At 42.2% G+C, this 13383-nt stretch overlaps 1 protein-coding gene and 1 pseudogene across 1 annotated transcript; both read left to right on the forward strand.

Moving 5' to 3' along the window:
• Window positions 1–1301: 1301 nt before the first annotated feature.
• On the forward strand, window positions 1302–11375 carry DPPA4 (developmental pluripotency associated 4). The gene is made up of 7 exons (XM_086320728.1): window positions 1302–1536; window positions 3371–3521; window positions 4614–4783; window positions 4870–4920; window positions 5040–5319; window positions 8535–8730; window positions 10452–11375. The coding sequence occupies exons 1-7, from the start codon at window positions 1411–1413 to the stop codon at window positions 10480–10482; spliced, it is 1005 nt and encodes a 334-aa protein (XP_086176854.1). The 5' UTR covers window positions 1302–1410; the 3' UTR covers window positions 10483–11375.
• On the forward strand, window positions 11372–12250 carry LOC147380033 (poly(A) polymerase alpha pseudogene; annotated as a pseudogene).
• The last annotated feature ends 1133 nt before the right edge of the window (window positions 12251–13383 follow it).

Below are 13383 nucleotides of genomic sequence, written 5' to 3' on the forward strand. Positions count from 1 at the left end.
GGGATGTCCTAGAGAAATCTTTAAAATAACGCTCATCAGAGCCCACCCGCTCCCATTCATCCCCACCACCATTTTAATTTTTTGTTAACTTTCTATTGCTTTTAGCCCACATATGAAAAGGCCACACTGTCCAGACTCAGTTTACACTTTCCTCCTCAGAACAGGGTTGGGCTGGTCCCTCCCCACCTTCCTGTATTCAGTTAGGTAAGCTCATCTGGTCCTTCAGATCTACTTTCCTGAGTTTCTTAATGAAATCTAAACCCCTATTACAGGCTGCCAAATGCTCCTCCTTTTCAAGCATCATAATTGAATGTCTATTTGCTTGGATTATATATATGTAATATATATATTATGTATATAATATATATTAATATGAGAAAGTTATTTGGCTTTTTGCTTCATTCAAGAACTCAGTAGTATTAATTTTAATTATGATCAAAAATTTTAACTTATTTTAATCCTCCTTATTGTAGGACATAAGATATCCTTTTTTTTTTTTTTTTAGTGGTTGGTGAATTCTTTCAGAATTGTGTTTCCCCCAAATAGTGGTTGGCCTAAGAATTTCTAAATTATAATTTCAACACACACTCCATTTATTAACACACAAATTACAGACTGTATCTTGCCCAGGATTAGGTATCTCCTACTTTAGAACTCAGAAACATTACCTTCAGTTACACTGGGAAAATGAAGATGATTCAATCAAGTACTTCAGAGTTACTCACTCAGTTGTGTCTGACTCTTTGCAACCCCAGGGACTATAGTCCACCAGGTTCCTCTGTCCATGGGATTCTCCAGGCAAAAATGCTGGAGTGGGTTGCCATTTCCTTCTCCGGGGGATCTTCCCGACCCAGGAATCTAACCTCGGGTCTCCCGCATTGTGGGCAGATTGTTTATCATCTGAGCCACCAGGGAAGCCCACTTTAAGTATAAACCTTAAGTAGTAAATGTATACTGTTGTTTAGTAGCTAGTGAAGTGAGTGAAGTCGCTCAGTTGTGTCCAGCTCTTTGCGAGCCCGTGGACTGTAGCCCACCAGGCTCCTCTGTATATGGGATTCTCCAGGCAAGAATACTGGAATGGGTTACCCATTTCCTTCTCCAGCGGATCTTCCCGACCCAGGGATCGAACCCGGGTCTCCCGCATTGGAGGCAGACGCTTTAAACTCTGAGCCGAGTCCAACTCCTAGAGTTGGAATTCTAAGTGTTCCCTTGGAATTTTTCTGAAGGAGCTTTCAACTTCCCAAAGTCTCCGGAACCACACCCTCAATGATAATGTTTAAAAAACTCACAGGAAAGGGCTTCGAATGTATTCATTCATACAATAGTCACTCATGAATAAGAAAGCAGGCAAGCTTAGCTTTCACATGTTATGGGGGAGGGACAGAGGGGAGGAGAAAAAGGAAAGTGCTTATGGGTGGCGGAAGGAGGAGGAGACTTTTAAAAGAGCAATCTTGGGCCGGAGCCATTTCAGAAGTAAGGAGAGTCTTCATTTTATCAGCCTTGACCTTTCTAAGCATGGAGAGCAGAAACAAGGAGGTAAGTACAATCTGAATGGGTTTGCTTTTGTCTGTCTTTGTGAATCATTGTCGGGCACACTTACTGTCTCTTTTGAGAAGAAAAGAAGGTGCCTTAAGAATTGGAATTCTAAAAGTTTCCTTAGAATTCCCTCACTTCTTTTTGAGGGGAAAAGAAGGTGCCTTGATTCTTAAATTAAGAATTTCCTTCTCTTGTTAAAAAAAAGAAACTCCTTGATATGATCGTTGCCTGGTGTATTGGATGAGATCCTTTAGTTTCCCTTCTATAGACACAGGTTCGAAACCAAAGTCGCTGGATCTGCATTCACTGTTTCCCTGAGTCTTTAGGACCAAGGGACAGTCAGAAACCAGACATACAGAGGAGCACTGCAGACAGCAATTAAAGTTGGAGAGGCTGTGGGGCTTGTCTAGAAAAATTGAGCTACTCTGCCAGAGAAACTTGAGCATTCTCCAGCTCTCTTTCCCAGAACCAGGTCATTTTTGCCCTCCCAATTTTAATTAAGACTTTTGTAAGCAGATAATTTTCTGGCGGTCCAGTGGTTAAGACTCAGCATCTTTCTTGGGGCCAGGGTTTGATCCTTGGTTGGGGAACTAAGATCCCACTAACCTCTTGGTGTGGCCAAAAAAAACCCTTCTGTGTAGCCCCAAAGTTAATCATTTGTGTAAAGGCTACGCAAATGTGAGATTTGAGTATGAATGTAAACCTGCTATAGAGATGTAAAGATGCCATACAAATGTTAATTTGTCCCATACTTCCATTTTTGAGGTGACAGGATTTAGATTTGGGAACAAAATTTGGATTTTTAATAATGATTTGTGGTTTAATTTCTATCTTAAATGCTTACCTGTGTGCCCTTAGTTATGTAACCTCTGAGCCTCAACTTCTGCATCTGAAAATTGAAAGAAAAAAAAGGAGTGTTGTCCTGTGGAACAATACCAGATAGAAGGTATAGACTCAATAGATGTTAGTTTCTTTGTATCAAACAGTTTTATCCCTACTGTTCTCTTGTTTCTTTTGAATTAACCAGTATTTCTTACAACAAAAGGGAAAGGAATTCTACCCTCATAATCAAATGGAGTAACAGGTATGGATCAAAGCACACAAGCGAATATAAACCTACATCAAGTGGTAGGAATGAGTCAGTTGATTTGTATTGGTCTATAAAGTAAAAGTTATTAGATGAACTTAAAACACCTAAAGTGAGCTTATGAAAGAGGATTAAAGTTTAAGGATATGAATATAAGGGATGGTGGTGTGTGTAGAGTTGAGTGATAGCCCTTCCGGCAGAGTAAATAGGTTGGAAAGGAGTTTTGTGACAGTAGCTTGGAGCAATAGTACAGGGAGAGGTTTATCTGGTAGAGGTCAAGGAGGGGAATAGGGGGAAAAAACCTTCCAGGTGAGGGAGAATGGATATGATGAGAGATCTTAGGGTTTTCTCCAAAGCAGAGGCTAGTTTCTTCTATGTCTTTTGTTTTATATTTTCTTTCTTTTTGGGGGGAGGGAGCTGTGCTGATTGGCTTGCAGAATCTTAGTTCCCCCACTCCCCAACCAGGGATTGAACTTGGACCCTTGGCAGTGAAAGCACAGAGTCCTAACCACTGGACAGCCATGGAATCCCCCTTTTCTCGTACTTTCAAATCAGCCTTCCATTTCCCCATCATTGCTTCCCTTTCTTATAAACCTGAGTATTAAGATGATGTCCAGAAGGGATTCCACATCGCTAACACTGTTCAGTGATTGTCTTGGTGCCTTGGACGTGAGGTATCTGAAGTCAGGCAGTGGATACAGTGGGTCGGACCCCAAAACAATGACTGGCTGGTTCCTCTGTCCCCAGAACAACTCCACAGAGAAATCTGAAGAACGTATGAGTTGCAGACTTACATCAGTAGAAGCTGAAAAGGGACAGGGAACTTCTGGTGAAGCAGAGATAGCAAAAAATTCAGCAAAGGGAGCCAAAAGAAAAAGAGATACAAAAAATAGCACAGGTAAGAGAGCTACAGTTCCTCAAATCGTGTTTCGTTGGGTCTGAAAAAGGAGGAAAGAAATTTTCATCCTGTATTCTGTAAATCCTACACTTCGAAAGCCTAGCTTAAGTCTCACCTCTTGGTTCTGAGCATTGTTTCTCCTACTCTGCTGCTGGGAGATAAGGAGCTCAATGTGTAGTGATCTGAGTACAGATGGGTATAAATTTGAAATCCCACCCTTGAAGCTTCACTTTATGGTAAGTTGGGTCAAGGTCAGGGTGGAGGGTCAGTTGTAATTTACTCAGAATAATTAGGTAAACCACCTACACTTTGTGTCACTATAGCTGTGACTGTTCTGGAGGGGTGTCCTTCGAATCCTTGAATGGTAAGAGTATGTGAGGTGCATCAGGAAACCGGAGCGCTGCCCTGGCTGGGGTGGGCTGCAAGAGTTATGGGTCCTAGTAGTTGTGTAGCATTGCTGAGTGGTTTATTTTGTCTTGTGGTGAGAGGGCAAGGTATCATTGAGTATTTATGACCTCAGTTCTAAAAACTTCTATTATTCCCTCAGGAATTGGAAGTGCACTCTCTAGGTCAACCTCTAGAGAACTGTAGTCTCTAGGTCAACCTCTTCAGAGTCTGTGGCTTATTGCTCTCACAAAAGAGCAAGTGTGTGTGAGTAGTGGGGAGTTTTAGGAAGTAAGAAAACTGAGGGATTCAGAAATATTGTCAGTCTTAGGTTTGAGGTTCTGTCCCTTGGAGTTTGCGGCTTTCCAGGTGGCTCAGTGGTAAAGAGTCTGCCTGCCAATGCAGGAGATGAGGGTTTGATCCCTGGGTCAGGAAGATCCCCTGGAGGAGGAAACGGCAACCCACTCCAGTATTCTTGCCTGGGAAATCCCATGGACAGAGGACCCTGGCGAGCTACAGTCCATGGGGCCACAAAAGAGTCAGACATGACTGCACACGCACACCCTTGGAGGTTAGGTAGTCTTTTGGGAATCATTGAATTGCACAGTGGGGATTAGACTACTGAGAACTAAAAGTGATTGTACTTTTGACATTCGAAAGGTCCACGTTAAAGTTAATTATTGCTCGTTCTATCCCATTCCCCTTCAGCTTGCCGTCCAGGAGACATGTCACAGCGTTGTGACTGTGTGAAACCTCCGAAGACACCGACGCAGATCCCCATCCCCCCTCTACCTGCTGTCCTGCCGCCTGTCAACCTGGTCCATAGGGACGTCATTCGTGCTTGGTGCCAGCAGTTAAAACTGAGCACCAAAGGCCCGGTGAGAGTCCAGAGTGGGAATGAGGCTCTTGGGAGGAAGACCATGAACCTTAGTCTGATTATTCACTCACTCTTCTCTTGTCTTAGAAACTAGATGGATATAAACGACTCTGTGAATATGCTTACCCTCATCAAAAAGTGAGTAATTTGTAGGGAATGTGGCTCAGGAGAAGATTTAGTTCTCATCCTAATTACTTATTTTAGCATCAAAAGGTGAGTAGAAGAATAGCCTTTCATCTTTTAAATCCTCTTTGTAGAACATTCCTGCCACAGCACAGGAGGCCAGGATCCTGTCACTATCGAAAAGGATAAAGATAGAAAAGGGGGAACTACCACTGGAATGCTCTGTTGAGAGAACGTCTTCTGAAGGGGCTGCTCCTCCTGCACGGGGGCCGCCTGCCCTTGAGGGAGCTCCTCCGCCTCTTGAGGCAGTTGTATCAACTTCTGCCCCCGACTCGGAAGCTGTGTTTGCCGCCTGGAGCAGAATGACAGCCAGGGCCGTGAAGACGGAGTCAGTGCGATCGCAAGAAACTTGTGGTGAGCTCATTATTAAAATATATATATTTATATATTTCTTTGCGGTTACACTGGGTCGTCATTGCTGAACATGGGCTTTCTCCAGTCACAGGGACTGGGCAGTACTCTTGGTTGCAGTGGGTGGGCTTCTCATTGCAGAGCCTTCTCTTGCGGGGCACAGGCTTCTAGGCGAGCCAGCTTCAGTAGTTACAGCACTCGGACTCAGGAGTTGTGGCACCCAGGCTTAGTTGCTCCACGGCATGTAAAATCTTCCCGTACCAAGGATACAACCAGTGTCCCCTGCATTGGCAGGCAGGTTCCTACCCACGGTGCCACCAGGGAAGTCCCAGTAAGCTCATTTTAAGAACAGGTTCTGGCTTAGGTGGGAAAAGAAGCTTAATTGATATTAGCCACTGACTAACTTCAGAATATTATCAATATCACCTGAAGGCATGGTGATTCCTTACACCCAGCCACAGATTTTTCTGATTCAGGTCTTGATAGGTCCTGATTCAGGTCTTGATAGGAATTTACATTTCCAACAATTTCCCAGGCACTGCTAATCTGGGGACCACACTTTGAGAAACACTGTTCTAAATTAATGAAGTCATCAGAAGAAGACAGCAATCTGGCTTAATTTTTTTCCCCCTTTAAAGAATTACAAAAGTAAAAGCAGGCTCTAAAATCAATTGCCTGAGCTAAAGCCCTGTATCTCTAGTTCCCAGGTTGCTCTGGGTAAAGTAGGTTAATAATAATATACCTATTTCATGATGTTTTGGTAAGAGTTACAGGAATAGAATTCAGTTCAGTTTAGTCGCTCAGTCATGTCCGACTCTTTGCGACTCCACAGACTGCAGCACGCCAGGCCTCCCTGACCATCATCAACTCCCAGAGTTTACTCAAACTCATGCCTATTGAGTCGGTGATGCCATTCAACCATCTCATCCTCTGTCAGCCCCTTCTCCTGCCTTCAATCTTTCCTAGCATCGGGATTTTTTCAAATGAGTCAGCTCTTAGCATCAGGTAGCCAAAGTATTGGAGTTCAGCCTCAACATCAGTCCTTTCAATGAACACTCAGTACTGATTTCCCTTAGGATGGACTGGTTGGATCTCCTTGCAGTCCAAGGGACTCTCAAGAGTCTTCTCCAACACCACAGTTCAAAAGCATCAATTCTTCGGCGCTCAGCCTTCTTCACAGTCCAACTCTCACATCCATACATGACTACTGGAAAAACCATAGCCTTGAATAGATGGACCTTTGTTGGCAAAGTAATATCTCTGCTTTTAAATGGAGAGTGAAAAATTGGCTTAAAGCTCAACATTCAGAAAATGAAGATCATGGCATCCGGTCCCATCACTTCATGGGAAATAGATGGGGAAACAGTGGAGACAGTGTCAGACTATTTTTCTGGGCTCCAAAATCACTGCAAATGGTGACTGCAGCCATGAAATTAAAAGACACTTACTCCTTGGAAGGAAAGTAAGTTATAACCAACCTAGATAGCATATTCAAAAGCAGAGACATGACTTTGCCAACAAAGGTCCAGCTAGTCAAGGCTGTGGTTTTTCCTGTGGTCATGTATGGATGTGAGAGTTGGACTGTGAAGAAGGCTGAGTGCCGAAGAATTGATGCTTTTGAACTGTGGTGTTGGAGAAGACTCTTGAGAGTCCCTTGGACTGCAAGGAGATCCAACCAGTCCATTCTAAAGGAGATCAGCCCTGGGATTTCTTTGGAAGGAATGATGCTAAAGCTGAAACTCCAGTACTTTGGCCACCTCATGCGAAGAGTTGACTCATTGGAAAAGACTCTGATGGGAAAGAGGGATTGGGGGCAGGAGGAGAAGGGGACCACAGAGGATGAGATGGCTGGATGGCATCACTGACTCGATGGACATGAGTCTGAGTGAACTCCGGGAGTTGGTGATGGACAGGGAGGCCTGGCATGCTGCGATTCATGGGGTCGAAAAGAGTCGGACATGACTGAGTGACTGATCTGATCTGATCTAGGTTGGTCATAACTTTCCTTCCAAGGAATAAGCATGTTTTAATTTCATGGCTGCAGTCTCCATCTACAGTGATTTTGGAGCCCAAAAAGTAAAGTCAGCCACTGTTTCCACTGTTTCTCCATCTATTTCCCATGAAGTGATGGGACCGGATACCATGATCTTAGTTTTCTGAATGTTGAGCTTTAAGCCAACTTTTTCACTCTCCTCTTTCACTTTCATCAAGAGGCTCTTGTATCAAGGAGATAAAATTAATGAAGACCATGTACTGGTTAGCCATTACAATGTCTGTTGAGACCCTTATCCCCTGGTGACCTCCCTTGCCCCTCAGGAGCAAAGCCTGGAACCATATCCTGCCCACTGTCTTTTGCACACAGTGGGGTGTTATTCCAGGACTTTGCTTCAGATGTGTAAGATACCCCTCTCCATTAAACAAAAAAAAATTTTTTAAGATATGAGACCCCTGAACTGGGCCTTCCCAGACCTAATCTGGCTTAATGTTTCTATTGAAGGAAACCAGAATGAATGCTTTTGCCATAAAAATCTTGAGCTGAAGGCAATTAAGAAGCAGCAAACCCAGAAAAGGCTCTCCTTTTCTAGCCTAAACGCAGGATATCTATGTTCTTTTTGCTGGAGACAGATTTATCCAGAGTAACCTGCAAACATACCTCATCCATTAGTTTCCTCTCCTATATTTACCTTCCCACTGTTTGCCACCCGTGGGAGCCTAAAACTGCTTCCCTTTGTCCTGTCATTTCTTTACAAATGTATTATTCTTTGTCGGAAGGTGTTATATAAGATGGAATATTCTAAGCTGCCATTTTGAGCTAGTTTTTGCTTTTTTTCCCTGAACTGTGTGTGCTGCATGAATTCATCAACTGTTTTTCCCTTGTTAATGTTTTTGTTAGGATCCCAGATGGGCAGAGGTAAGATTTGACCCCGCCCCTACCCCGGAACACACTGTCATCTACCCACTTGCCTCTATACATCCAACTGTATTATTTGTTTCTTTAAAAAAAAAAAAATTAACAGGAAATTCTTAATTTCTTTTAAAAAATTGAATGTTTTTACATAATTTTCTAAGAGGAACAGAGTGGAATAAGTAGGTGTTCAGTGTTAGTATCTGAGAGCTGGCACTTGAGAAAGACAGTTGAACCAAAGGCCATGGTGCAGATGCAAACATTAGGACTGGGTCTTGCTGTGCTCATACTTGCCTCTCTTTTCCTTCTCCAGAGGTCCAGTGGTGTGTGGTCCACGGGAGAAGTCTCCCAGCTAACACAGAAGGCTGGGTTCGTTTACAGTTTCACGCTGGGCAGGCCTGGGTGCCTGGAAAACGAAGGAGGGTGTCTGCATTCTTCCTGATACCGTCTGGTGACTTTCCACCCCCACACCTGGAGGACAATATGCTGTGCCCTGAGTGTGTACACAGGTAATTACCTGGTACTTTTCTACACACTGAATGTGGGCATCCGGTTTTTAGCTGGAGGGAGAAAAGAGATACATATTTATCTTAATTAGCCCTGCATTTCAAGCACAAGTTGTCAGTAAAGAGTTTCACAGAAATTCTCGCTAGGAAAGTATATTCCTAGGAAAAAGGACATTTTTATGTCAAGGCTTAATGCATCTACCTGGAGACCCATAACTTTGAGTCAGTAACCACTGTATAATTACTATATCCCAGGCCAATGTACTACACAGAAATAATGACTAGCAAAAACGTCCTTCATTTAAGTGGCCTACAGTATAATGGGGATAACTGCTATGTAAACAACTGTATCACCATGTGATGATTGTGATCAAACACGAAGTTTCTTAATTTAAAGGAAGAATTATCTAGATGTAAAGGAGGATGTAAGGTCATTTTTCAGTATAGGGACCAATGCCAAGGTTGTGAAAGGACTTAGGATAAAGAAATTGCCAGTAGTGACAGAATGTCATGGAAAATAAGCTTCAGACCATCCCTGGATGATGGGCCACTGAAAAGTTTTAAGCAAGTAAATGAACTGAGGCTTATACTTCTGAAGAGAGTAGGATACAAGATCTATTAGAAAAATCATGTGGGATAATTCAGTTTCTCATGTTTAAAGGGCCTAGCACCTTCTATAGGTGCCAAAGAAGAAACCTGGCTACTAGATAATTATTTGGTAATTATACTTAAACACTAATAAGGGTAAGAGCTGCATTGGGGCTGAAGACAGCTTCAAGGAACAGCAGTGTCATATCAAATGAAGCTGAAGAAGATACAGATAACATAATAGATTGGAGAATATTGAAAGCAGTAGAGAATGTAGATGATTTGGTGTGGGTTGAATTAGGGGAGGAGAGAAGTAGAGGCTACAATCGGAAGTATTTTCTGAAAGGCACAAATGGGGGAGTAGCAGGATGCTCAAAGGAAACTGTCGTGTTTTCTGCTGAAGAGGGCAAAGTGTGCTTCTGGGCTTAGCTTAGGAGAGGGGCCTATGGAGGAGGAGGATAACAAGAGATCCATCCTTCTGGATAGAGGGGCTGATTCAGCCCAGACTTGGTTCCCAGGGATCCATCTCCTCACCCCACAGTTGTGTAGAAAACCATTCTGGGCTTCATCCCAAGTTCTCTGTTGGTCTGCTGGGGGCCCACATTTGGTATCATCATGATTGAACGCCGGAGGTCTAGGGCAGTTGGAAAACTGAAGCCTCAGGTGGTGGGGGGAAGAGTCTCCAGCTAGACTCTCCCCATCCACAGCCAGAAGTGCCAGCCTTCAGGCCCCAGCACAAATACCATGTCCCACAGGAGGAAGTATGTGAGTGTGCACTACTCATCTTTTCCCATTTCAGCTATCCTCTTTCCTGCCACAATCTTTTGTCAAGCAAGTTGAATACAATGGAGATCACTTTGGGTAGCCTTTTAGTTACATTCTTGGGCCACTGGGCAAATGGTTTAAGTTCCCTGTGGGGCCTCTCCTGCCCATGAGCTGCACAGGACAAGAACATATTAGAGAATAATATAACTTGAATATTGTCATTCCTTGATGACATGGCCACATGCTTTCCACACATGGTCCTAAAGTTTAAGGGAGATTTTATTGGGATTTCGTGGTGGGTTTCTTGGTTCTTTTCAAGAATTTAACTTGCTATTTCCTCTCAATTCTAAAACATTTCATTTACTTTATAGGAATAAAGTATTAACAAAAAGCCTGCAGTGAGATCATAATGCCAGTAAAAGTGTACAGCTATGATTATAATTAATGATAGAGAAGTGACTACAATCAACTCCACGGTGACTTTAGACAGCTGAACTCTGGGCCGCTCCACTCTCTATGCTTCCTGCTCCCGGAGTGCACAGCCTGCTTAGAAGGCTGCATCAAAAAGAAAGCCTGTGAACTTATGGGAAACAGAAGCAGAAGTGACTGTCTCTCCAAAGATGCCCAGCCCTAAGGGAGCAGAGGATAGAGATGGGGACATTTTAAAAATACTAAGTTACTGAGTGGAATTAATTTGCTTGAAAATGCCTCAGGTAAATCTCTACATTGAACAAAATGGGTCTTATAGGCAACAGTTGAAATTTGGTCATATACACCTTAACCAGATGTATCTGGTTAAGGTATTCAACTTTATCGTCACCAGGCATGGTACAAGCAAAAATGTGTTTCCTGACATGATACGATGTATCACTGACAATATTCTTGCCCCAAAGAATCTATTCACAAGGAAGTAATCAGTCCTGATTATGCCTCTTGTCTCAGCGTAATTAGGTGAGCTTACCATCATCTGGGTGTCAGCTACTTAGATGCATCCATCCATATGTAAATATTCACAACCTATGCACTTAAGTTGTCTATATTTTATGTATATGTGAGTTATATATAGTTTTTTAAGTGTTCCAGATTGAATGATACATTATAGTGCCTCTAGTAAAAAGGCAACTAGAAAATTTTAAACTTAAAACTTTTATTTTAAAATAAAATACTCTAGGCCAGAGCAGGAGTGAGGTTGGACCAGGGCTGAGGCAGCCAAGGCCCCTCCTTCCCACATCAGTGGATCCTGCCCAGAGTATGCCTGGCTGCCGTTGCAGGCAAGCGGGGTGGAGTATGACTGGGCAGTGCCGCCGCTGAGACAAAGCTGTTTCCAGTTACAAAGCAGGGATCACAGCAAACACCCGCCACAGAAGCACTATGGCATTGCTTCTCCCTTCTGCTTAGCAGCCCCCAAGGAGACTAACTGCCTACTTACACAGAAACTAGTGGAGACTCTGAAGCCCTTTGGGATTTTTGAAGAGAAAGAGGAACTTCAGTGCAGGATTTTAATTTTGGGAAGATTAACCTGGTAAAAGACTGGATACGAGAAATCAGTGAAAGCAATAATCTTCCACAATCTCTAATTGAACATGCTGATGGGAAAATGTTTACCTCTGGATCTTACAGATTAGGTGTACATACAAAAAACTGCCAATATTGATGCATTGTGTGTTGCACCAAGACATGTTGATTGAAGTGACTTTTTCACCTCATTCTATGATAAGTTGAAATTACAGGGAGAAGTAAAAGATTTAAGAGCTGTTGAAGAGGCATTTGTACCAAGTTACCAAACTGTTTGATGGAATAGAGATTGATATTTTGTTTGCAAGATTAGCACTGCAGACTATTCCAGGAAATTTGGACTTAAAACATGACAGTCTGCTTAAAAATTTAGATATGTATAAGAAGTCTTAATGATTGCAGGGTTCTGATTTTATTGCAAATCAATGAAATGGTTTTACGAGATGTTTTACATCTAGTATCAAACATTGACAACTTCAGGTTAACCCTGAGGGCTATCAAACTGTGGGCCAAATGCCACAAAATCTACTCCAATATATTAGGTTTCTTCAGTGTTATCTCCTGGGATATGCTCATAGCAGGAACTTGTCAGCTTTGTCCAAATGTGATAGCATCAACTCTTGTACATAAATTTTTCTTGGTATTTTCTAAATGATATGTGTTTAGATTATATTAAAATAAAGTTGATTATAGACTCTGAAAAATAAAATACTCCATTGTGTATGTGAAACGATCCTTCTGAAATATGTTGGATCATAACAATGCTCAAAACCCTCTCTTGGATCCTGTTGATTCAGAGGGAAAACCAAAGTCCTTGTAATGACTTCCAAGGCCTTCCTAAAGTGCCTTATACCCCATGCCCCCTTTTCCATAATACTTATCTCCTCTAATTTATAATTTGTGTGTCTTCCCCAACAGTATAAAAAGATTTGTCAATTTTGTTTGTGCATGTGGGTATCACAACAACCTCCTAGAACCACCGAACACGTAGTCGGTGCTCAATAAATGTTTATTCAATGAATGATGAATGAAAAGGTTTGAAGTGAATTAGGAAAGGAGACAGATTGCAACTTACTTAGAAATCTATATTTTAAAATATAGATTTTGGAAAGTAATTGCTGTTGAGTTATATTCTTTTGGAAAGTAATTGCTATGAATTACCTCTTGGACAGGAAAAACTCTGGTGTGTTGACGCCCAGTGTTCTTCCTCCGTAACTCTTTTCATCATCTACAGTCCACCTACCCAAAGTGAAAAATGACACTTCTCTGTATTCAACTAATGCATAGGGTGGGAGTGGTCATTGCCTGGAAGGGGCAAAGAGAGACTTCTTTGGTGATGCAAGTATTTTCTGTCTTGACTAGGGAGTCGACTACCATTTTTCAGAACTTATCCAATAGGACACTTAAGATTTGTGCATTTTACTGTAAATTTTACCTCAAAGCAAAAGGGTTTGGCCATCAGAGAGGAAATGGTGTCTGTCACACGTCTGTACTCCTAGGATTTGTATACTGAGACCTCAGTATATATTATATATACATAATACATTAAGGAGGTCCTCTTTTTTCTTGTGACGGATGACAAAGAGGACATGAGGGGAATTTATAACACTGAGGAGGGTTATATAAGAGGCTCACAGAGACTGGGCAGGATTTTCTCTGTCTCAAGATCATTAGCTCTAATGAAAATGAATGTCAGAACTTCCTTCTGCTCTTCCTCAAAAGCCCTGATTAAATATTACTTCACTGGTAACACTTTTTGATATATTCTGATTCTCAAAACTACTAAAA

This window comes from Bos grunniens, chromosome 1 (assembly GCF_055505025.1).
Source record: "Bos grunniens cultivar Pamir isolate PY7600 chromosome 1, Bosgru_T2T1.0, whole genome shotgun sequence".
Lineage (NCBI taxonomy): Eukaryota > Metazoa > Chordata > Mammalia > Artiodactyla > Bovidae > Bos > Bos grunniens.